The 26,183-nt window shown below is 41.0% G+C and overlaps 1 protein-coding gene across 9 annotated transcripts in view; it reads right to left on the bottom strand.

Moving 5' to 3' along the window:
- Positions 1-26,183, bottom strand: part of WASHC5 (WASH complex subunit 5) — a 60,764-nt gene that overhangs the window by 26,343 nt on the left and 8,238 nt on the right. For all 9 annotated transcript variants that reach the window (XR_010410516.1, XR_010410513.1, XR_010410514.1 and 6 more), the window contains exons 6-17: positions 23,662-23,854; positions 22,677-22,829; positions 18,541-18,654; positions 16,466-16,637; positions 11,908-12,035; positions 8,385-8,514; positions 6,004-6,116; positions 4,069-4,235; positions 3,915-3,990; positions 2,714-2,824; positions 1,792-1,932; positions 695-775 (exon numbers count right to left, since the gene is read on the bottom strand). Coding sequence is in view for 5 of the 9 variants with exons in the window: in XM_064587890.1 (XP_064443960.1) it covers positions 695-775; positions 1,792-1,932; positions 2,714-2,824; positions 3,915-3,990; positions 4,069-4,235; positions 6,004-6,116; positions 8,385-8,514; positions 11,908-12,035; positions 16,466-16,637; positions 18,541-18,654; positions 22,677-22,829; positions 23,662-23,854 (1,579 nt within the window). In the remaining 4 variants the exon portion in view is untranslated. The remainder of the gene's footprint in view (positions 1-694; positions 776-1,791; positions 1,933-2,713; positions 2,825-3,914; positions 3,991-4,068; positions 4,236-6,003; positions 6,117-8,384; positions 8,515-11,907; positions 12,036-16,465; positions 16,638-18,540; positions 18,655-22,676; positions 22,830-23,661; positions 23,855-26,183) is intronic.

Raw genomic sequence — 26,183 nt, 5'->3', positions numbered from 1 at the left:
TAATGGGGAGTGCTGGAGTGAAAACAGACAATATGGGTGTCTGTGCCTCGGGGAATGGTTAAGTAGAATGTAAAATTCTATGCAGGAGTAAGAAGTAACCAACTGCCCAACTCATAGCGACATAAATAAATAAATCAAACATATATGCACACATAAAGTAACACCTCATGCTTAAAATGCAGATACTAGCCTCTTTGGGGATAGAAATGGAATATACAGCGTGGGTGCTACTGGGGATGGGAATGGCTGTGGGCGTCCAGATGAGAAAGAAAAGATGAAGAGAGGAGCTTGCATGCATCCGTGATGACAATGGCCAGACAATGACAATGGGGTAGGATTACCGCAGCTCTCTGCACCTGAGATGCAATATAAAAATACTAAAAGGAAAGAAGGGTGGGAGAGAGTGAGCCAGCTGTCTGGCCAAGGGGATCGAACCATTTTGTTTTGTTATTACGAAAATTCAATTAAATGGATTCTTGGTAGATTTAACTAACTCCTGGGTATGGATGAAAAATCAGGATTATAATGCTCTCTCTTCCTCCATCAATAAATGAGTAAAGTGAAGATCAAGAGCTGAATGTGAAACAGCAGGGGACACACGATGACATCATTCTCTGTTCCCCATGGGAGAGCCACCACAGTAATCCAAACAAAGAGTCTATGAGGTCACATGAACCAGCACGAAAGCCGTTACCTTGATGATGCCAACCAAAGTTGTCTTCATCATTAAGATGCCTTCAGTAAAAATGGAAATAGCGTGAGTGAGCTTGGCAACCTTTAACAAAGAAAAAGAAGTTAATTAAGTATTTCTGATAAAAGACCCATCGTTTCTACAGGAAGTGAAAATAATTGGCTGATAGTCCTGGATGAACCAAGACAGCAGCAATGACATGTCCTGGTCAGAAATGAGGCGCCGTGATGGAACCGAGAGACCACTGGTAGCCACGCTGGGAACGGGGTCAGCAGACATGAAATCATTCTTTAAATGCTGACCAATCATTTCCCCTTCTTTGGGCCTCAGTTTCTCATGCATAAAAGGCAGGATTCCATAAGATGGATGGTCCTTTCCACGTAGAAAAGGCTCATCAAGACCCTAACAAGGTAATCTCCCCTTTCCTGCGTTCTACTTTTTTTTCCCCAAGCAACACAAGGAGACATAGATAAGGTAGACCAATGCTATATTTTTGAATGTGCATAAATACATAAATTCAAAGCTTGCAAAATCCAAATTCCTGATGTAATTTTTGGAGTTGTGTCAGAGAGGATGTAAAACTGACCCTGGGATGAAATGTAATGACAGTGGGCTTCCTATTGTCAATTTCCACTTGATTTCACTCTTTCACATCTTTTAAGTTTAGGGGGAAAGAAAAGCAGAGGTATTTGGAAAGAACAACCCCTGAGGCTGCTCGACTACTGAGTGGGCTTTAAAGTCTGGCTGGAGGAAATGGCTAATGGAACCCAGATGACTTTGCTCGACTGTGAAGAGTCTGGGCAATCTAGCCCGAAGCAAAGAAGGGCTGATTCGCCAGGACCCTTCAGGTGAAAAGTGACCAGCTGAACTCCACTTCCTCTGAGGACACTAAGCTGGCGAGGCCTTAAGTAACTCCGGGACCAGGTAACAAATGCAGGTATGGCTGCAGTAACTTGGCACAAATAGGTACACTGAGGGTAGGAAAAAACAAATGACAATAGGTCTGGAGGTCCTAGGGATATGGCAGGCGACACAGACCTGGGATACATCATGGTTTGGGTTTTAAATATCAAAAGGCAGAAGTCAAAGGGACACGCCACCTCGTATCGTGGGCCAAGCTGAGCATAGTCCCTCAGCTTGTCTTTGTCCAGGCGGGTCGGCACCTCAATGATATCGTGGGTCTGAAGCTTTATGATCTTTAGGAGAGAAGTAAACATGCTTTCTGGAATGATCTGCAAAACCTTCAGTGAAAGAGAAAAGCGGAAAAAGAGTTGACCATCTCTTTTGTTTTTCTTAGCTGATAAATGCTAGGATGGCAGGGAGACAGTACCAGTGTGTATAAGGAGCCACCTGGCTACAGGAAGGGATGATAAGGGACTTAACAAGAGCTGTTTGAACATCTGCTCTCAGGCACACAGCTACGTTCTTTCAAACATGAACTGCTCGCAAGATACAAAGCTAATCCTCATACACAGGGAGCAAGAAGATGTATCTTTTCCACATTACAAACGCTTCAAAGACTGAGGATCAGAGGTGTTAGTAACATGGTTACAGAGCACTCAGTATGTGACACAGGTAAATTTTAAACCCAGGTCTGCTGGGCTCCACGCTGTACCGTAAGTTACTGAAACAGGATCAAAATTCTTCTGAAAACTCTAAGTTCTAACTAGGATATATATGCTGGATCTAGATCTGGCTCTTTTACCAGCTAGCTCTGGGACTTTGTGGAAGCCAATATAATCTCTCTTTCAGTTTCTGTGCCTACAAAGTGGGGGTTAATACCACCAGCACTGAAAAAAAAAAAAACAGATGTAAAAGTTCTTTGGAAGTAAAACACATCTGTGTATCCACAGTACCAGTAAGAGTAAGTTTATATTCAGATATTGCAAATTTCTGGAATCAAGTTAAGAATAAGGGAAGAGAACACAGGTATACTTTTTATAGGGCCCCAAGCATCCTTTTTGTCTTCAAATAGAAGTTAGTTTGCCAATAAAATAAATATCACCTTGATGCATTTCTTACCTTTCTCACATAGGACACCAATTCACCAGAATAATACTGAGACACACTGAGAAGATCAGGACTATTTGCTTGATTAATTCGAAGAAGGGGAAGATCAAGGGCAGAGGCAAGCTGAAAGAAAAGTAGGTATTATCTGTTTCTCCATCTCAAAAAGTCCTAGAAATCTCTCTTTCTAGGAAGAGTCTTGGGTCCTACCCAGGAGAAAGCAACAACCACTGAACTTCATCAAAGTTCATTAATAGTTTCTGACAATGATACAGTTTTTTAAGAATAGTCATCTGCTATGGCAGTGGTTCTCAAACTGCAGTCCCTGGACCAGCAGCATCAGCATCAGCTGGGAACTAGTTAAAGATGCTGGCTCTTGAGCCCCACCCCAGATTTACTTAATCAGAAACTCTGGGGGCAAGGTCCAGCCATCTGTGTTGTGACAGGCCTTCTAGGTGATTCTGAGGCCCCTCAAGTCTGAGAGCTACTGCGCTAGAGGAGACAGCTACTCTTGGATGGAAATCAGACACCGTGACGGATGGATCACTGTACTGAATCCAGTCGAAGACGTCACAGCATGTATGAAGTGCCATTATTTTATGTACCACTCAGAAAGAAAGAAAATGCTGACGAGTGAACTTTGATATGCTGCCAATGATAAAACCCATCCCCAATTACAGAGATGTTTAAATAGGAAAGAAAGTGCGCCTATGAATTGAAACAGAAGGTGACTCTGTCAGAAGGCAGTGAGTCAATTATTTGCTCATTTATCTCGATCTGAAGTTACCTTGAGAGCAAGGGCCCTATTTGTATTGTTAACTGCTATTCCCGTATCTTTAGAGGGGATCCTAGTTTGTACCAGAGGCTCAATAAGAATTTTTTAAATGAGTAAGGGAAAGGAATTAATTCACATCTAGAGAAAAAAGGACCCACATTTTTAGTATATTGGTAGTACTTAAAAAATGTATTTTTTAACTTAAAAACTATTTTCTGTAAGACATCCAACTTATGTTAATTGAAACTTCAAATATGCATGGCATCTTTTGAAACTGTGCTCTCGTGGGAAAACTGCTAACAATTTTCAGTCTATAAAAAGACTTAAATTACCTAACTTTCTAAAAGAATGAAATCTTGGACTGATTTCATGCATGAGGTAGTAACGAAGACCAGTTCCTCCCTAGTGACTGAGAATGTGATCTAACTGTTCTTTGCTTACCTTCAGGAATGTAGCTCTGAGTTTAGTAACCATGGATGGGTTTACCCTTATGCTCTCTTGCATGATGGATGTGAATCTGTAAAGAGAGATCAGTGGTTAAGGAGACACCCATGGTGGCCTTCATATAGGGGAAATGTTAGGCTGACCACATTACCTGTCAATTAATTGCCAAGCAAAAGAAAGGTCCCCAACGATATGCATTGTAATCAGGACCTCCTCTTTAATGTTAATGGTTCGGATCATTTGGTGAAGAAACTTGCGAGTATCAGCAAGAAACTGACAGACTTGCAGATTTGATTCCAACTGATGAAATTCTTGAACCTGTGTCACATAAATACATTTAATTAGAAAATTCCAAATGGCGGGCGCCTGGGTGGCTCAGTTGGTTAAGCGACTGCCTTCAGCTCAGGTCATGATCCTGGAGTCCCTGGATCGAGTCCCACATCGGGCTCCCTGCTCGGCGGGGAGTCTACTTCTCCCTCTGACTCTCCCTACTCTCATGTGATCTCTCTCATTCTCTCTCTCTCAAATAAATAAATAAAATCTTAAAAAAAAAAAAAAAAGAAAAAAGAAAATTCCAAATGGCTTCTGTGGTGTTCATTTTTCCCTGAAAACACTTTCAGAAAGGCACGCTACTTACTAAGAATTTCTTGGCAAAATTTCTATTTCAAATAATAATTTTAGAAACGTATAAGCCAAGTCATAATGTAATGCACAGGTTCCTAGGATTAGAAAATGTTCTATTCTTTTTACTGTGTATGTATATGACAGAATGAGTGGATACTTCCATCTTCTATTTTAGCATCAATAAACACATATTAGAAAATCCTCCTGGAAGCAATCTCATTCTTGATCTCCTAAAGCACTTTTCTTTTGACTGCTGAGATTCAGTGACCCCTTACACTTGGCTTTCTGTGATATGTGCATCTGCCTCACCTCTTTGACGATGTTTTAATCACTTTTGTATCTCCCTAGCTGCTCAATAAATATTTTAATGAATCAAAAAAAAAATCCTCTTAATTCTGAAGATTTGCAGGTTTGCTAAAAAACAGAGTAGAAGTCACATCACAACCAGGGTGCTGGCATTTCGACATTATTAAGTTCTTTTTTTGGACTCCATAAAACAAAATAATGATTCCCCAGTGTCCGAAAGTTGTTTATAATTCAAGGTGCCTGGGCCATTGCCGAAATAAATAGCACAAATGATAAAAAGCCTCTGACATTTACAGAGTTGTTTATAGTTGTACTGCAGACTAACAGATCCAGGAAACGAGCAAAACAGGGACAGTACAAGTTGGGAATTTCTGGCTAGGGAAACTGACGCACTAACAATGGAGAACTGTTTTGTGTTGCCATTAACAATAACCAACAAATCTCTCTCAAAAAAAAAAGGAGCCTATAAATGCCAAATAAAGTATCACTTCTCTCTCTAAAGATATATACTTATACCAGTTGAACAGGGTTCCAAGTAAGTATGGATGATGTTTTAAATAGTTGACGGTTATTGTTCTCATCGAGGCTTTTATTTTTAATTTTAAACGCAGTTATAAGCGTACAATTAAAATTTCAAGAGTGGGAAAATATAATAATCCTTTTTTGAATTTGAGTAGATAATATTTGAGTAGATAAAAAACGAACTATTTCTTTTTTTCCGGAAAAGAAAACATCACTTATAAGCATGTGATCATTATATAGCTATGGTTATGGTTGTGTATCCCTTTGTAGTTTTTCCCCCCAAACTCTTCCCTGATCTAGAAATGGTGCCTACAGTGTGGTGTTGTTTTAGCTTTTGCTGCCTTAACCACAATTTCCCTGATGTTTCTATATTGTCTTCATCATTATTTTTCCAAGACTACATGTTTCTGCAAGTGGAAATGTCATCATTTTTGTTGGCATTCTCTTCATGCTGATCACTTCATTATTTTCCCAATTTTAGGACACTGGATATAATATTACAGGGAGCAGAGTATGCTTTTTGTTGCTTCTGATGAAATATTCTCTCAGAAATATTTCCAGGACCAGATTGCTGGGTGGCTCGGAAACTATGATTCATGATCCAAGCACCGCCATTTAAGAAGGGTTTTCTTACCTCCTCCAAAGCTTGTATGAGCTGCACCGTTTTCCTGCCTGCAGCAGTGGAATCATCATGATTTAAAGACAGGATTTGTTTTGAGATCTCTCTGAACCAAGCCTGCAGGTTTTCTATGAACACAGAAACAAGGAGAGACTGCTGAGACCCCATGATTCGCATAGCTGTGGCTTTTAATCTATTCAGGAACCCTTTACAAATCTAGGTCTTGTTCACAGAGCTCTCGCTGTGTACCTGACATCGCCCTCGGAGATTCTCCACACAATAACCACCAAAATGCCTCGGGGCATATGACCTGGAACAAGAGAGGGAACTTTCTACATCAATGGCTCAGCCTAACACCTGGCAGGTGAACACAAGTGTGCAACGGTGGGCAGAGGAGCAGGGAGGAACCAGGAAGGAAACGAAAGATGGGATGCAGAGTTCCTGGGGAGGGTTTTCTGCAAAAGCGAGGATGGGTAGAGAGAGAGGCACAGGGATGGTTTGTCCCTAGGTGAGAGGACAGACATGGGCAGCAGCTTTGGGACAAAAAGGACAATGGCACGTCTTGGAGGGCAATGAGAGGCAACACGTCAGGAGTGTGAGAGACGATCTGAACAGCTGGGGGGGGTGCCGTTCGCATTCACAAACCAATTTCACACCGCAGAGTAAGGGAAGGGCACCAACATGCTCTGGGGACCCTCAGTATGGCAGGCAAAGCTCGAAGCTTGTCTCATTGAATCTTCACAATTTACGGAGGTAGGAATTAGAAGGCATTTCTCAGATCAGGCAGCTGATGCCCAGGGACGTTACGGATCCCAGGCAGGGTCACACGGTTATTAAATGGCAGAGCCAGGATTTTCTCACTGGTCTGGCCAGATTCAAAGGCTTTGCTCTTTTTAACTCACCAAGCTGGTTCCCTAAAGTTTTTGTTGTTATTGTTGTTGTTTTATCAATGGGATGATTTCACTTTAATAAAAGCACTTAAAGGCTTATAATCCTAAATTATTTCAAGAACTGGTATGATGGACACTAGTTGTAATTTTAAAGATTTTTTTTTTTTTTTTTTGGTAAGACTGAGGGACAGCTCTGAAGTAGCAGAAAGAGCACAGGGTTCAGGTCTGAGGTGCCAAGCTCGATCCAGGCTCTGAACCTTTGTTACCTTTAGCGAGTGACTACCTTTTACAGCTTGATTTCTTTACATGTAAAACAAGAATACAGATGTTTATTCACAGCATCTCAGACAAGAAACATATGTGGAAGTTCTTCCTAAGCTGAAATGTGCTACATAGCCAGATAAAGTAGAAGATCTTGTTCTGAATGACCTTTGAAAGGATGTTGGGATTTATAAGAACCTAAAGGTGATTAGAACAAAGATGAATGTGCCTAATTCTCAAAAACTAATCTGGTTAGATTGTTACAGGTGGTTCCTTATTTTCTAGACACAATGTAGTGACCTGCAAAACATGTTGCCAATTTATATCACATGATTAAAAACACAGCCAACTTTTCCCACTAGGAAAAATAAAGTAACTTGGAAATACATTTTAGGCCAACCACTCAGCATCAAATAAATCAACAAAAGCCAAATACAGTAATCACAAGATCATATTGATTAAAAATAGTGGTTTTTTTTTTAAAAAGCTATACCATTAAGCTTTTTTTTAAACAAAAAGCTATACTATTCTACTGTATAATTAACTTTATCAGAAATGAATCTCATAGTTAAACATTAAGCATTAAAAAGATAGTCTGTCGTCTTAAAATTCAGAATGGTAATTCGGGGGCATTTTGAAAGGCTTCTATCTATATAAAAATGTTAAGTGATACCATAATTTTCCTACAGACAAAATTTCCTAGAAGAAGCGGAATTAATACCATTAAAGTAAGCCTTGAGCAATGTTTCAAAAAATCTGCAGGTCCCCTCTTCTGCCACTAGATGGCAGGCGCACTGGGGGGAAAGCAGCAAACGTGATTAGAAGCCGAGAATCTTGCATACCATCTATGTTAGTAGTTAGTAATATTCTTGAGGGAAGTGTCCTGAGATCAGGACAGTTAGGTCCTTTTCTCCCTCCCCCCAAATGCACATAAGCTGACACACCAGTGGTGCATACTATGGTGAAGGTGGGGGATGAATTATGACCCTATGGACTATGCAGCAGAGTATAACAACCCCTCTAGCCCAATCTCATACTTCCAAAGTAAGAAACCTCAAGTCCAGAGAGGCTATGAGGATTGCCCCAGGGAGCACAAAGCTAGAGGCAGCTAAAACTAAGCTTCAGATCTTCATTAGCAACCTCCTAGCATACAATGACGACAACGTAAGGACTTTTTACTCTGTTGCTTTCCAGTCATTTGTGTGTACATTTCAAACACACCAGTATTTCCTCTTCAGCAATTACCATTTTTCTCCACTCGGGTTAGGGGTTTCACTCCTGAAAAGACATCAGCAAGCTCTGTCATCCGCTCTGAACCCTCCTTTTTGTAATGCTCCCATTTGGCTTGCTTTTCTGAAAGCATTTGCTTGAACATCTGTTGAAAGAGACAGAAAAGAATTACTTAAGAGGAAGTCCAGATTAGGCAGTTTACCAAGAAAGCCTGAGCAAAACCCAATTTATTATAAAAATATATGCCTAAAAGTAACATTACCCTGACGTCATCTCTTAAGCCGTCCTACTTTGTACAAATTGAGGGGCAAAGCTGGATCACTAAGACAGTGGTTCTCAGGCATCTTATCATGCACATAAGCCTCACCTGGATGGCTTTATACTTCTCAGAGTCCCAAGCCCCACCCTTGAAGATTCTGGTTCGGAAGGTCTTGGGTGGACCCAAGAATCAGCATTTTTAATATGACATGAAATTTGGTGGCCACTGCTCTAAGGTCCTTTCTAAGTAACAATTTCTGGGGTCATACCTATTCTAAGGTCAGGGAAGGCTGAGGATTATCTAGCCTGATGAATGGAGAATGAACTAAATTACCCACAAAAGTTCTTTCTTTTTCATCACACAGTAGGTCTGTTTATGAACTCACTTTTCATAAAATTAAAATCCTATAAAGGGTTGGGCAGAGGAGGAAATGGTGTATCTCAAGGTTTTGTTTTGTTTTTCCTTGAAACAAACTTTAGAAACATATTTCAGGTATGTCACAAACGTATAGGGATTTATTTCATTGGGCTCCTAAGGGGTAAATATGAGAGTATATGGATTTTTCTTTTAAGAAATTCTTCATTCCTCAGCATCAAAATGAATTTTAAAAGATGAAGACTTCATTGCAGACAAAAGGATCAAGACCGGTGGAATTTTGTGGGGCCAGAGGAAAAGGTATCTTAGTGATCAGGCGGGATGATTAAGCAATGAAAAGTAATAGGATGGGGCGCCTGGGTGGCTCAGTCGGTTAAGCGACTGCCTTCGGCTCAGGTCATGATCCTGGAGTCCCGGGATCGAGTCCCGCATCGGGCTCCCTGCTCGGCGGGGAGCCTGCTTCTCCCTCTGACCCTCCCCCCTCTCATGTGCTCTCTGTCTCTCTCATTCTCTCTGTCTCAGATAAATAAATAAAATCTTTAAAAAAAAAAAAAGAAAAGTAATAGGATGAGGAACAGTCAGAATTATTTATAGTCTGCCCTATCTTCTTGAATGCCTGGGATCAATCAGTGCCAGGTGACAAAGCAGCAGGGACAAAAATAACATTGGGAGGCCTTCATCACAGATCGAATGGCTTGAAGCCCTTCAAACACTCATTTACAGGTTGAACTCACAGGTTTCATATCTTGTTAAGATGGAATTTGGAAGAGGGGATGGTCCTTCAATTAGGAGATGCACCTTCATATAAAGATTACAAGAAACACAGGTCCAATTAGTGTGTTTATAGGAGAATCAGAAGGTGATTCTAGAAAAAGGGTTGGGGTGCGAGGTCAGTTAACAAACCGAGCTGAAATGTATTATTGTTTTGCTTGATTTGAACTGGGTAGTTGGTTTCTTTTCTTTCTACCAGATCTTTCTCTTTTGAAGATCTTTAACGATTGGTCTTCTTTTCCCTCTACCGGAACAGACTGAAGGAAGCTGCCCTTTCTATTCCAACAGATTCCAGAAAAAGATTAATGATTAGAAATGCAGGCTTGGCTAGGCAGATGACCCAGACCTGTCCTGATTTCCATGCAACAACACTGAGCTACAGAACTCTTGGGGAACTGGCGCTCGGTTCAGGATCCTAACTGGACTGAGTGCATTGATTCTTCGGGGGCGACTCTCACTTGCCTCTGAAGTTTGCTTTGATCAAAAAATAAGATGCCTGGTTTCCTGCTCTTGGATCTTTCTTGGTTTCTCATGTTGGCTTAATCTGCCTCTCTTCCCCACTGTACTGAGAGCTCCTTGATGGCAGGGACATGCCTTGTTCATTTTTGAATTCCTAGCACCTAGCTGGGAACAGAGCAGGTATTTAATAATGATTTGCTATTCAGAGGGAAAACATTAACATTATTAAAGAGATCAAAAAGGGGTAGCGTTTCTCTGCTCTTACAAAGTGATACCCAGACAAGGCACTGAAAACACTCAGCACGTGCATTAGCATGCATTAGCATGATGTTAATAAGCAGCATGTACTTTTCCTGAGCTACTTAATGGGGGAACACAGTGTCCTCCCATACCTAGAAAAAAAGAAACATCTAGCATACCACTAATTGGACTGAGGCAAGGTGAAGACCAGTTCTGAATGGGCATTAATATCCATGGCTAGTTCCTGGGCCCACCTGCTCCCAAACCCCAAAGTTACAGGTTCCAGAACATAGGCATTCCTGGGTATCTGCCATTTTTATTACGCCCACAGAGGCTTTTTTAGCCCTAAGACTGACCAACCTCAAAATTTCCTTTGGGGAACTCAAAATCCTTAAAATCCTTAAGTCAACCTTGTTGAATTGCAAATCCTTCACCCTACTTAAAAGCCCTTTCTAGCACTGGGTGTTATATGCAAACAACGAATCACGGAACACTACATCAAAAACTAATGATGTAATGTATGGTGATTAACAGAACATTAAAAAAAAAAAAAGCCCTTTCTAACAGGTTCTCATGGCTTTTCAGATGAAGACTGAAATCCTACAAGGCCAGGCCTGGGTTGGCTCCTGCCCACTCTTCAACCTCATATCATACCACTTTTTCTTGTTCTCTCCCCTCTAGCCAACCGGTCTTTCTGGTCCTTGAACTGGTCATGCTGTTCCCTACCCGAGAGGACTTGGGCATGTTCTGCCCTCTCTCTGGCATGGTCTCCAGAATGGTCCCAACCTTTGTCTTAGCTAACTCTGACAGGTTCCTCCTTCGGGTCCCTTCAGAAGCTCTTGCTTCTCTTCTCAGGGAAGCTGGGGATAGCATCTTTGATTTTAGGTCCTCAGAGAACTATGTTCCTTTCCTTTAGAGCACGTCTCTCAGTTTGTATTTACATTTTTTTTCTTTTTTTTAAAGATTTTATTTATTTATTTGACAGAGAGACACAGCGAGAGAGGGAACACCAACAGGGGGAGTAGGAGAGGGAGAAGCAGGCTTCCCGCTGAGCAGGGAGCCCGATGTGGGGGCTCGATCCCAGAACCCGGGATCATGACCTGAGCCGGAGGCAGATGCTTAACGACTGAGCCACCCAGGCGCCCCTGTATTTACATTTTCATTAGTGCGGTTCTCTGATTACTGTTCATATTCCTCACTAGACTGCCACCTCCACAGTCTTGTACAATTTCCCCTGCCACTGTCTCCTCCCTGGCAGTTGGCACTAAATGCCTGTTAAATGTTTAATCCTGTCCTTTTAGTGTAAGAACTATCTCAGACAGCTAGACTCCGCAGCCTGAGTCAGAGATACAGTTACGGAACCCTAATCCTTTAAAAGTACTTTTAAGCATAAAAACACTAAGATGTTGATGATTATTTATTCAAGGGTTTTACCTCTTTGAGTATAAACTCAAACTGTGCAGTATCCAACAGCAACTGAAAGAGGATCTTGGGATTGTACCTAGAGTCTGTTAGAATCTGGTCCTTGATCTGACGAAGACGTTTGTTGTTTGGGTCACAGGCTAGAAACGGGAAGAAGAGAGTTCCCAATTTATTAAATGTGTAGAAAACATGAAATAGAAGAGGAATTCTTAAAAAACTTTCCTTCATTTTAAGCATTTAAAAATAAGCAAAATGTATACCAACAAGCATGGAAAAATACAGTATATGTATACCATGAAATAAGTACAACTGAACTTTTAAATACGACAGTTGGATCTGGCAAGGAATGTCATCCATGATATACTGTAGAATGAGCAAAAGCAAGTGGCAGAACAGTGTTCCAAATACTGAAGGCATTCTGGGACTGGTTCATTACCGACTGTCCCATATGGATGGGTGGAGCCTTCTGACACCATTCGGCCTCCTTACTTCCTGTCTGTTTGGAGTTGCTTTCGGTTTAGGCATTGCTCTCTGCCATTCAGGGTGGACACTCTCAGTTTCTGAGACTGCTCACCTCAGAGAGGCCTGTTTGCAAGGTTGGCACATCTGGGGACTCGGATTTTGGGAGACGCTACCATTTCAAGAATTAATAAGAGAGGACCACTATGCCTTAACTGTTCGTACCATGTGGTTTATGATGAACACCTGCTTTCCTTCTAGGAGTCTGGAACTTTGGTACATGCCAGGCAGAGGCTGCCTGTGGTCAGCCCCAAGGAGTTTCCAAGGAGCTTCCCTGATTGGCATCACTTCACACATGCTGTTGCAATGCATTGCCGGGGGGATTAAACACATCCTATGTGACTCCATCAGGAGAGGACCCCTAGAAGCTTGTGCCTGGTTCCCTCCAGACTTCATCCCATGCACCTTTTCCCTTTGCTGATTTTGCTTTCTATCCTTTTGCTGCAATAAATCATAGCCACAAGTACTAATATACGCTGTGTCTTCCTAGGAAGTGATCACAACTAGGGTGGTCTTGGCGGTCCCTGACACCACGGGCAAGCAGGGTTACCCACACAAGGATGTGGCACCTCCAAACAGGAAGAACCAGACCTGGGAGCGTTCTGTTCCTTATAAAGGCTGGAGGGCATGGCAGGCACTCAAAGCTTCCTGAACTCTCTACTACCAAGGCCCAGAGAGATTCCAGCAACTAGGCCAAGGTGACAAAAGTAGGCAGGGATGGACCCAGGGGCAAAAACACCTAATATTCTGATTCCCTAGCTCAGCCTCTCTGCTCCTAAGAGAAGCTATTTCAAATAAACAGTATGTTAAAGAAAGGTATATAGAACTTAAAAAATTACTGATATTTGCTGGGGCCAATTATTTATTTAAGAAAAAGTAAGAAAATAGGTCAAGGCTACCTGGACTATAAATAGTCAAAACAAAAAATTTAAGGCAACAAACACTGTCAAAAAGTTCACATCTGATAAGGTTCAAGGTCCCTGGTTGTTGCTCTGGTGTCACACGGCTTTCTTGCTTTCTGAGCCCCTCAGTGGTATCCCAGGATGCCCAGCATATATAGAAGGACCGTGTGATATATGTCAGGGGTGTTTTTTGGTGTTTCAGTTCTGGTGAAGCCTGCAGATGGCCATTTTATACATTGATTTCTAAGCTGTTCCATCAGGAGGAGGCTCATGACAACCTGGAGAAGGGCTCAGTTTTCATGGGAAACTGTAGAGCGGATTTATTATGCATTCATCACAACTATCTAGGAAGAGCTATATTGGAACTGGTAACACTGATGACACAGAAGACAATTTTTTCAGCTTCGTATCTGCCTAACAAACAAAATCAAACAGATCAAACTTATGAAGAGTTCCACTTGTTTTGTATTAATTCTGATTGAACAAGAAAGCTTCTGAAACTAATTTGCTTTCGTTTTTGGATAGGGAACATCACCCTACATTAATGATTACTTCCAGCGTCCTCAGGGCCGGATGCCATCTGTGACTTCTGACCCTGCAAGAATGCAGACTCAGAGAACTGAGGCAACAGATCTCAGAAGCATGGTAGCCTCAGGTTGGACTTCGGAAGCTGGGCAGCCCTGCCTGGGGAAGGCTGGCTCTGAGCATGTTTCTTCAAAAGCTGCAAGACACCGGGGACGCATCCAAAGCCTGGGTGAGATGCCTCCAACAGATCAATAGGACGGAATATAAAGAATACGCATTCCATCCTGCCGATCATGACTGAGACACCATAAAAGCTAAATAAGCAGTTACTTTTCCCACACATGACTCATAGTCAGATAGGTAAATCATTTGTTTCTGGTAAATGATGACCTTGTGCAATCAGGTCAGACAATTGCCAGGCACAAAAATGGAAAACAGATGTGGCTGAAGATAAATGCACAGAACGCTGTCTGTTGTTCCTGCAAGGGTGCAAATCCAGGACACGACTCCTGGCTCCCAGAGCGTAGGCACAGGGTCAGGCACGGTCGTGGGAAGGAGGATGATGAGGCTGAGTCACGGGAAACTCACCGCTGGTTTTATGATAGGATAAAGCGAGGGTCTGAGTTGTTTACATGCTTGAGCATGTTAAGACTTTGGTAAAGAAGATTCAATACTGAGTCAGTAGAGCAAAATCCTCAAATTAGAACTGGAGTTTATGTAAAAAAAAGAAACATGACTACCTAAAACCAGATCCAGTTTAAACTTCAGCCATGGTATTCGTGCTATGAACAAACTGTAAATTGGAGAGGGATGTAGGCAAAAAAGCAAAATGAAAAAAAAACCAAACTGGGAAGCAGCACTTTTGAGAAAGATTTCGTAGCTAGAGATTTCTAGTGGGAAAAGAGAAGGCTGAGAAGAAAGTCCATATATTTTCAGAGCTACAGAGGATTAAGAAGTCCACCTGCTGTCTGCACTGCTGACCACTCACAGGACGTGGAACCAAATGGGAGCTAGAGGGAAGAACATCTTGCCTGGAAGAGTCGGGCTACAGGCTACTGTGTTACCATGGGAGGCTGCAGAATACTCTGGAGTGGGCAGTATTTCTAGAGGCACAGCCTCATCCGAAAGAACAACTGTTGAAAGCAGTGCCAGTCTCAGGGTGGCTCTCAAGCAAAGTTTGGGGGCAAAAAAACAAAAAGCACGAGGCTGGCCAGGCTGCTGAATGACACACCTGTGAGCGGGAAGTGCATGCGCTCCAGATGAGTGAAATCGTTAGTTCATTAACGTCGATCCAGCCTTTACTAAGTACAAGGAATTGTGTCAGCTCTGAACTGACTCGGGTTAGTCCAACCTATTTATTTTTCTATTAAACCAGGTGTTTTTTGTTTTAAGTCACAGGCTCACGGACCCTGTGGAGTCATTTCCTACAATCTGTAAAGCAACTGAACTTGATGGCCCACAGCGTCTCCAAGACTGTGGACCAGAAAAGGTGACACCCAACCTACCTTTATTTTCTTTCCCCCAATCTACCTTTATTAGGCACTCTCGTTTAGCCTGTTCATCAACTCTGTGGGTCCATGTTTTTCTGTACTTCCAAAATCATACCTTCTTCTCTATCATTTCTCCAGCCTAGAATTTTACTTCAAAATCCTAGGGGGCCCAGTCCACTCCTGTGTCCTGTGTGGAGCCTTCCCCAACCACCTTCACCCCTCTACACCAACCAGTAAAATTTCTCTCCTGCTCTGGACTCAAATCCCACATCCTGCCAGATGCATTTTGCACATCTGGCTCTTATTTACTGGACTGGCTCTCGTATTAGTTTCCTGCTGTAACCAATCACCACAAACTTAATGGCTTAAGAAGACACAAATGTATTCTCTTACAGTTCCAGAGATGAGAAATCTGAAATGGGTCTCACTGGGGTAAAATCAAGGAGTCAGTAGATCTGTGCTCCTTCTGGAGGCTCTGGGGTAAATCCTGTTTTCTTATCTTTTTCAGCATCTAGAGGCGACCTGTATTCCTTGGCTTGTGGCCCCTTTCCATCTTTAAAACCAGCAATGGCCTGTTGACCCTTTTTCATGATGCCACCTCTCTGGTTCTGACTCTTCTGCTTCACTCTTGCCGATTCAAGGACCCTTGTGATTACCCTGGACCCACTGGGATAATCCCAGATAATCTAACCTGACAAAGGGACTATTCAGGTGGGCAGCTGACTTGTCTAAGTAGACACAAAAATGACTAACTTAAAAAGCAATTTGATTCTCGGGGTGCCTGGGTGGCTTAGTTGGGTGAGTGTCCAACTCCTGGTTTCAGTTCAGGTCATGCTCTCATGGGTCTTGAGGTCATGCTCTCATGGGCCTTGAGATCAAGCCCGTGTCAGGCTCTGTGCTGAGTGGGGAGTCTGCTAGAGAGTCTCTCCCTCTTCTTCTCCTTCTCCCCTTCCCCCGCTTATGCACACGCATGCTCTCTCCCCGTCTCTCTAAAATAAACCAATCAATCTAAAAAAAAAAAAAGGCAGCAACTTGATTCTCTTCCAAAGGCTAAACAATTTTTGCATCATGGAGCATATCTTAATCCTGCAAGCCTTTATATGGAGCCATGCAGATGGCACGCCTTCACATTACCTGAGTCGGCTGTGTGAAGCATCAGCCATCGGATGGCAACGTTGCAGTCTCTCAGGCAGTTCAGAAGCCTTGGGATATTGTCCAGAACCATCTCCTCCCTTAAATAACCTTCCTTCAGAAACTGTTGTACTTGAGCATGCACTTTTTCACTGACAGTAGCGTATCTGCTTGACTTTTAAAAGAAAAAACAACTGAATTTACATTTTCAAAAAGAGACAATGATGTTCCTTGAAAACAAATCCCCATACAGATGAACCCCTGGACAAATGATAACATTTCTATAGGAGATGAGTAACATATGGACCACAGTTGGTAAGGCTCAAAGGCTAGTGGCTTATTGGACATTTGTGAAAAGGACGTTGGACTCAGAACCAAGAGAATCCTAAATCCTACCTCCAGCTATGATTAGATTAGATAGTGTGACTTTGGATTTAACCTCTCCCTCCTGGTTTCTGCAAATGTCACCCAGAGAATCGGGAACAAGTGGTTCCGAGGGCCCCTTCTGTTCTTAACTTGGATGGAAGAGAAACATAAAAGCAGAAGTTCAACTGCCTATTCTTCCCATAATTATTGGCAAAGCAGGCAGAGCAGAAATACCCAGGAGAAGAGACTTCTACAGGCAGATGAAAGCACAACAAAAATATGCCTCAGTAGATCAAAAGTGAATTTTCAAACCAGCCTTTTGGAAATTTGGTCATTCTGCTTTCCCCGGAGCAAGAGTTACATGTTAAACATCATTAGCCAGTCAGGTTAGTTTAAAACTATCACCAGGTGCTTCATCAGAGGACTCTGAAGATCTTCTTAAAATGGCACCAAGGAGAAAATGCAATTTTGGAAAAGTAATTTTAGTAATGAAACATTAATGCTCTGATACCAGTAAGTATTGGAAGCGCCGCTTTCTCTAATGTGTGTTTTGGAGACATACCAACATTGAAATTATTTTGTGCATTATTGATGGAATTCAATTTTCTTTAATAAAACATGCTGAAGTTCTTTGAGTCAATATTGTTCTATCTGCGCTGAAAACTCAAAAACTCAGACAACCGAGCTGAGGAAGGTAACTGTTTAGAAACGTCAAGGATACTGCCCAACAGAGATTTTTACTGCTCTATTTACTTAGGAATTTCCTTCTGCCTTGTGTTTTTTAATTTTTAATTTATTTTTTATTTAAAATTAACATATAATGTATTATTAGTTTCAGAGGTAGAGGTCAATGATTCATCAGTCTTATATAACATCCAGTGCTCATTACATCACATGCCCTCCTTAATGTCCATCACCCAGTTACAGGTGAATGGATAAGGAAGATGTGGTACATATATATACAATGGACTACCACTCAACCATCAAAAACATGAAATCTTCCCATTTGCAATGAGGTGTATGGAACTAGAGGGTATTATACTAAGTGAAATAAGTCAATCAGAGAAAGACAATTATAATTTCACTCATGTGGAAATTAAGGAACAAAACGGGATCATAGGGGAAGGGAGGGAAAAATAAAATGAGATGAAATCTGAGAGGGAGATAAATCGTAAGAGAATCATAGAAAACAAACAGGATAACTGCCTTGTGTTCTTATCAAAGAGAGAGAATGTAACCATTTAAACTTTAAGGAGATGAAATGTCTCCAGTTTTGTTGCTTCTTTCACACATCAGAGAGGACAAATTTAAATTACAGTGACAGGACGTATTGTGTACATTCAGTTACCATCCTCAATATTCATCCTACTAATGAAAGTTAAAATTCCAGCTACCAGTCAAAGCCATTCTGTCCACAAGGACACAGACTTCAACAAGAATAAGTGAAGTCAGTTAGGGTCACGTGACATACTGATTCATCTTAGGATGTCGAATCTTAGGACCCAAGTCTCCCACTTACATATACCATGCAAGTTAAAAATCTGTAATTACCTACCTTATTAGGATGCGCAAATTTGCCTTTCGTTAATCACCGCACTTAAAATGTCTATGTGGTCATTTTCCAAATTCCTTGGGAACTCTCCTCATTCCCTAACCCCCTTAAGCAGGCTTGCAGCTGTTATGAGAATCCTTCTGCATTGGCCAGCACCTACCTGTTCTCTGACGTTTGCAAGGTCCAGGGTATTGTTTAAAGCAGTTTTTGCAGCTTTATACGGTTCCCAAGCATCTGCTAGATTAACCGTGATCCCCATGTAAATACTAATGACCTGCAAGAGGACACATTCATCCAGCATGTTCAATACGTACTCACTTGGAGGCAAAGTTACAGAAGACACTGCCCACTCCTTCTAGTTCAAACTCCATTGCAATGAAAAACCAACGATTTGCCAAAATACAGAGGTAAGTGTTCTATTTTAGGGGCATTTTGGAACAAGGGCGGTAAGAGCTATTCATGGGAAAATGACTAAATCAGGGTTGACAGAAAAGCACATTAGAGCAGTGGTCTTCTCAAACGTTTTCACCTCAGCCTTTATGCAACTAAAACTTACTGAAAACTCCAAAGGACTTTTTTTTTAAATGGGGTTATATCTATTGATATTTATCATATTACAGATTACAACTGAGACATTTCAAAAACTATTTAATTCACTTCAAATAACAACAATAAACCCACTACATGCTAACATAAAACTTTTTTTAAAAAAACAAAACAAAACAAAAAACAGACTAAAGGTTTCCCAAAAAGTTTTGTGAGAAGGATGGCATCGCTTTTCCATTTTTTCAAGTCTCTGTAACGTCTGGCCTAACTCAAGACGGCCAGACTCACACTCAGCTCCCTCAGTCAGACTCCTGAGGTACTGGGTACTGTGTGTCTCGGGGCCTCTGGAAATGCAAAGTGCACTTGGGAAAGGATGAGAGGACAAGGCACAGAGCACCCTGGTGTTATCATAAACACAGTTTTACCTCACTGACCCCTGCAATGAGCCTGGGGGACTCCTAGGGTTCCCCAGTTCACACGAGAATCTCTCGACTAAAGGGAACAAAGCATTATTTTTGCAGTTCTTTACCCACCTACTTCAGTCTGTATAAAAATTGCGATTATTTGTCACTTGAAATTTTGCTAAAAGTTGCCTGAGAGATCCTGCAGTCCTGGGGATCCTCTCTTTTTGGTGGGAGGTGGATAAGCAGGGAGGATGGATCCCCAGTTCCATTTCTTTAACAGTCACTGGGCTCATCATGCTTCCTTTTTCTTCTTGAGTCAGATTTGATATTTATATATTTTTGAGAAAATTTTCCATTTTTTCAGAGTTTTCAAATATATTGGCATAAAGTTGTTCAGAAGTTTTCTTATAACTTTAAAAGTTCTTTATTTTAGGGCGCCTGGGTGGCTCAGTTGGTTAAGCGACTGCCTTCGGCTCAGGTCATGATCCTGGAGTCCTGGGATCGAGTCCCGCATCGGGCTCCCTGCTCGGCGGGGAGTCTGCTTCTCCCTCTGACCCTCCTCCCTCTCATGCTCTCTGTCTCTCACTCTCTCTCTCTCAAATAAATAAATAAAATCTTTAAAAAAATAAAAAAAAATAAAATAAAATAAAATAAAAGTTCTTTATTTTATCTTAGGTTGGCTTCCTCAATCTTATCATATTTAAACTTGTCTTCTCTGTCTGGTCAGTCTCACTAAATATCTATTTTATTACTCTTCAAAAAACCAGCCTTTTTGTATTGATCTTCTCTCTCATTCCCTTTTTGTCCAGTTCAATACATTGCCGTTCATACACCTACTGACTTCCTTTCACTCGACCTTTTCTAGCTTCTTAAGCTCAATATATAACTCATTTATTTATTTTTAAGATTTTTAAGTCATCTCTACACCCAACGTAGGGCTTGAATCCACAACCCTAAGATCAAGAGTCGCATGCTGCACCAACTAAATCAGCCAGACAGCCCTTTAATTCATTTATTTTTAATTGTTCTTTTTTTTAAAGATTTTATTGATTTATTTGACAGAGAGAGACAGCGAGAGAGGAAACACAAGCAGGGGGAGTGAGAGAGGGAGAAGCAGGCCTCCCACAGAGCGGAGATCCCGATGGAGGGCTCGATCCCAGGACCCTGGAATCATGACCTGAGCCGAAGGCAGACATTTAACGACTGAGCCACCCAGGCACCCCTGTTCTTCTTTTTTAAATAAACATATTTAAGGTTTCATTTACTTCATTTACCTTGAAGAACAGTTTTAGTCATTCCCATGTGCTTTGCTTTGTAGTATTTTGATGTTGTGTGATTCTACATATTTCTTCATTTACATTGTGATTTCCTCTTTTTTTAAAAAAGATTTTATTTATTTATTTGTCAGAGAGAGAGCGCATGTGCGCACAAGCAGGGGGAGTGGGAGAGGGAGAAGCAGGCTCCGTGCTGAGCAAGGAGCCTGATGTGGGGATCGATCCCAGGACCTCGGGATCATGACCTGAGCCGAAGGTAGATGCTTCACCGACTGAGCCACCCAGGTGTCCTATTGTGATTTCCTCTTGAACACAAGAGTTATTTGGGAGTATATGTTTTTTCCAAACATTTAAAAATATCTTTTAAGTGTTGGCTTCTAATGTAATCATGCTATAGTAAGAGAATACTGTCTGTAGACTAACATTGTTTTTTTAAACTTTGTTGACTTTGTGAACTGATGTCTCCCAACTTTCATACATATCCTTTCAAATACACATGGTACATTTTTACGGATTTTTGAAAGAGCAGGAGTATATAGAGAAAGAGGTATCTTAAAATTTCCCATCATGATTATGGTTTCATCAATTTTTACATGTTATTTTGTTTTTGCTTTATATATTTAGAGTATTTCCCTGGGTGTGAATTTATGAATTAACCTTGGATTATTCTTTTTAAAATCATATATGATCTCTCTTTATCCCTATTAGTGTTTTTCTTTAACATTTTCTATGGTGTGATATTAATATTTTCTTACTGGCTTTTCATTGGCTGGCATTTGCCTGGAATCTCTTGCTCTCTTTCTAATTCCTTTTTTTTTTTTTTTTAAAGATTTTATTTATTTATTTGAGACAGAGAGAGACAGAGAGCACATGAGAGGGGGGAGGGTCAGAGGGAGAAGCAGGCTCCCTGCCGAGCAGGGAGCCCGATGCGGGACTCGATCCCAGGACTCCAGGATCATGACCTGAGCCGAAGGCAGTCGCTTAACCAACTGAGCCACCCAGGCGCCCCTCTAGTTCCTTTTTTTAAAAGATTTTATTTATTTGAGAGCGAGAGCAGGGAGAGGGGCAGAGGGAGAGAGAGAGGGAAGGCACCATGCTGAGTGTGGAGCCCTACTTGGGGCTCGATCTCACAACCCTGAGAGCATGACCTGAGCTGAAACCAAGTCAGACGCTTAAATGACTGAGCCACCCAGGTGCCCCAATTCCTTTATTTTTAGTGTGCCAGGAGTGTTTTTTAGGAGTGTATCTTATAAGCATCATATAACTGGATTTTGACCTTCCTTAACACTGAAAGTATTTCTGTTCCTGATTATAGCACTATGGTCAAAACTCTTTATTAAGCTTAGGCAAATGAAACCAGATTATCAGTTTTCCTCCTGGTTGCTCAGCTCCTAGCTTGTAAGCATGACGTGTTCATGGATAGGAAGCATCATCTCCTCACTGTGGGCTATTTTTCCTACAGTTCCCTAATCACAGTCTGCAATTCAATGGCCAGTAAGAAGTGAAATAGAATCTGCTACCTGAGAACAGGATCCACTTCATTGTACTTTATTAAAACCTCTTTGTACAAAGAGAACATCTCATCTACACTTTGAGTATATTGTCAGCTTTATTCTTTTAAGAATTAATATTTTTGGGTGAGATAAACACATCCCTGCAGTAATATAAACCTTAACAGCCCTGTAAGGTAGATGAAACATTATTGAAGTAAAATTCCTATTCATAAAATAGGTTAATTCTGTAAGCTTAGAGTCATGAAACAGAAAAAAGAAATACTTATGAAATAGTTACAAACTCAGCAACTAAAACAAGATACATTTTAATACATGGTTTCACCTTGACAGTATCTATTTAAGAAAAAAAAAAAAACCCTTGGGTTCTTCAGGAAGTTTTACTGACTTATTCCCTCATGTTATGATTTAAGATCCTCAACATAGAGTAATTTTATCTAAGTGACTTTATGTCTCATTATTTGCAAAATTATGACCTGTGGGCTAAAGGCCAAAAGAACAGAAAATCGGTTCCCTAACAAGGTTATTACAGAGAAAAAAAAGACTGATAGTAATACTTGCCCAGTTATCTGGAAAGTATTTGTCCACAATCTCTCTCATTTTTGCTTGGTGGGTGTGAAGAATGGAAGGTTCGAAGTAGAGGATCACGTACAGCATGGCAGCTTGAGTCGCCAAGGCCGTGCTGCGGTGCTCGGGCAAAGGGTATGCGGAGACCTGCAAAGCACACACAACCCCCCGGAGAGGCAGCTGTTGCTGACATCTGAATTCATACGTGTGCTGGATAAGTGATCAGGTTCTAGGATGTAGCCGTTTCCCAACAGGGGGTCCTGGGCCCTGGGAGCAATTCTCAGAGGGCAGCACTGTAAGGAATACAATGTAACCAGGGCCTGCCTTCTTACTGCTAACCACCCAGCACTCTCTTCCTTCTCGCCCTTGACTCTGCCGCAATTTGAAGTCTTTTCCTCAAAAAAAAAAAAAAAAAAGAAAAAGATATGTGTAACTCCCTGTGTCCTGCTAGTTGTCCACATCTGTGTCTATCACAGATGACCTCTCAGAGCTGACAGACCCCACACCCTGCCGCCCCCCCTTCCCCCCCCCGGGCAATCTTGCTGCCCCTGTTGTATGCTGTATGGCCCCCTCTGCTTCCCCTAACACTCACCTTGCTTTGCTATAATTCCTTTAGTTATCCATCTTCTTCCTTCAGCTACAAGGTCGTTATGGGCAGGGACCACAGCCTGCCTTCATCAGCGATGGACCCCAGCAGCAAGCTCGTAACACACACTCAATAACTCTTTCTTGAATGAATGACTGCAAGAATGCATCTTTTTTTCCAAATATAGATCAAATGCCATCTTCTCCCTGAAATCTCTAATTCTGCCCAAATTATTGTCCCTCTTTCCTCTATCATCCCATAGTACAGCCCCCCAAATTTGAAATTTTTTAACTGCTTTTATTCTTTTGAGGAAGAAGGAAGGGAAGGAGTAATTGAGGAGGAAAGTGAAATCAATCTTTTAAATACTAAGATCTTGACAGGTTTAATCCCCACCTGGTTGTAAATATCATCAGATCTCAGTCGACCAATGACCATACTGATGAAGGCTTCATTGATAGGCACTCTCTGGAAGTAACTCTCAGGATAGTTGGGTGGTCTTTTGGCTCCTGGTTGACTGGAATAACCTGTACTTCGGAGCAGCTTACAAATATCATCCATATTTGAATCAGCAGAAGATCGAGCAGCACTGAGCCATGTTCACAATGGGGAAGAAAGGGCCAGACAAACCGCCCATATTAGAAACTCAAAAGCCAAAAAGAAAAGCAGAATTTCATTATAACCTGACTTTATGTAGTTTCAGATAAGACTTTTGGTCAATTTATATCCCTAAGAGTCACAATTACATTTTCAAAAAGCCTGTTATAGTACACTTATAAGATTCGAACATCTTATACATATATATACATAGTTATACATATATATAGTTATACATATACATATATATGTATATACATATATATACACACAGTTATATATATACATACATATATATGTAGATATATATATACACATATATACAATATTAGTTATACATATATATACATAGTTATACATAAAATAACTATACATAGATACAGTTAGTTCTATGTTAAAGTCCACAATCCCTTTTCTAAAATCCTTAGGGCTGGATTTGTTTCAGATTGCAGCATTTTCCAAATATAGTAAGTTAATAGGGTATATACGATATGATACTCTAGTAGGGTCTCAATTGGCATTACACGATCAACACATTGATATTTCTGCAGTAAAATTTATGAATAGTCACACTAGTGAGATAAATAAGGACTACCTATAGCCTTGTATCTGCTCTGACAGGTTTTGACTCCAGATGATTTCAGGTTAGATCAGCTTTGCTGCCAAAGGAATTACTATGTGCATGTATATGTGTGTGTACATACACATGTATTTTTTTTCAGAGCTCTTTGGATTTCAGAATTGCAGAGAAAGAACATGAACCAGCAGCAACATTTTGTAAGTTAGAAAATAATTTTAAAACGTGATGTCAACTTAAAGTGGGATATGTAATAACTGGTTCTTTCTTGGCAAGGTGCACCTTCTACAAAGATTTCATCAAAACATCTGTGGTTTTCAGGGTGGTGTGGAGTAGTAATCCCTCAGGGAGACTCAAAGAATCTTAGATTTGAAGATGACCTCCTATTTGATGTAAGAATCTCCTTTCCCACAACTCTGCCTTACAATTGTTCAGTGTCATTGCGGTAATGGATCCTCACATCCTAATGAATTAGCTGTTGTACCCAAAAGGACAAAGCCGGATTGTCAAAGCTGGGCTTGATAAACAAACTTTTTTTTTTTACTTCTTTATTTTCTTTACTGTTTTTGTTTTTCCATGTAATTTTGGAAATATATGCAAGGCCATTCAAAGTTCATTGTAAAAAACATGGATATTAAAACAGCTCGTGGCCAAACTGCTGTGAATAAATCACGCACGCTGGTGAGCACTCTCCTCACATACTCACGAAGCTGAAGGAAACAGGCTAGTTGAGTAGCCTGAAGTGAATTTACGGCTGACGAGGCAGCAGTCCCAGCTGCTGCTGAAGAGATGATGTCTCCAACGATCCCTCTCTGTCGAGGATTTGCCCCTTTGCCCTATTTATTTTACCCTAATTTCTAAATTTAAGAATGTTAACTCAAGTCTGTGCATCTTTTAACCCATGTTCCTGATTCCTGCTTATCATCTGTTTCTTCCCTGAATCGTGACTATTTCTAACATTGACCTTGTATCCCGATTTTGACTCATTAATTCAATAAATTGAAACTTGTGTGGTAGATACTGGAATTACAGAGCTTTAAGGTGGCTTCTGATTTAAAGACCCTACTTCTTTTTTTTTTTTTAAGATTTTATTTATTTATTTGAGAGCGAGAATGAGATAGAGAGAACATGAGAGGGAGGAGGGTCAGAGGGAGAAGCAGACTCCCTGCCGAGCAGGGAGCCCGATGCAGGACTTGATCCCGGGACTCCAGGATCATGACCTGAGCCGAAGGCAGTCGCTTAACCAACTGAGCCACCCAGGCGCCCAAAAGACCCTACTTCTTGAAGTCACAGCTCTATACAGACATACAAAACATGTGATCGTGATATGCGCTGTTGTTTGTTTTTATTTCCACATATACATACGGGTGAGAATTCACTTCCCACCTAACCCAGAGCGATACCTTTTCAAAGTCATCAACCTAAAAATGACAACAGAAAATGTATTCGTTTCCCTACACCCGCCAAAGAGTAATACTTAAAAACATAAAAAAAGAATATTCATTAGACTTCCAAAATTCCCAAATTTATCTATCTTTAAGGTAAAGAAAATTCAGATTCCTTTTTTTTAAAAAACTGAGGTACCACCGTGGACATGATAATCTATTTATCTCTAATAATCTATAATATATAGGCTCTTTTACATATAATATATAGATTATATTATATATAGTCTCTTATTATGGTGATGATATAAAATATAGAGTAATCGTTACATTTCTACACTATGTTCAGAAGACATAAG

This window comes from Mirounga angustirostris, unplaced genomic scaffold (assembly GCF_029215605.1).
Source record: "Mirounga angustirostris isolate CCGP_5_RB_7025 unplaced genomic scaffold, mMirAng1.0.hap1 SCAF_4, whole genome shotgun sequence".
Classification (NCBI taxonomy): Eukaryota; Metazoa; Chordata; class Mammalia; order Carnivora; family Phocidae; genus Mirounga; species Mirounga angustirostris.
The sequence above is the reverse complement of the archived record's forward strand: the minus strand, read 5'-3'. Positions and strand labels throughout refer to the sequence as shown.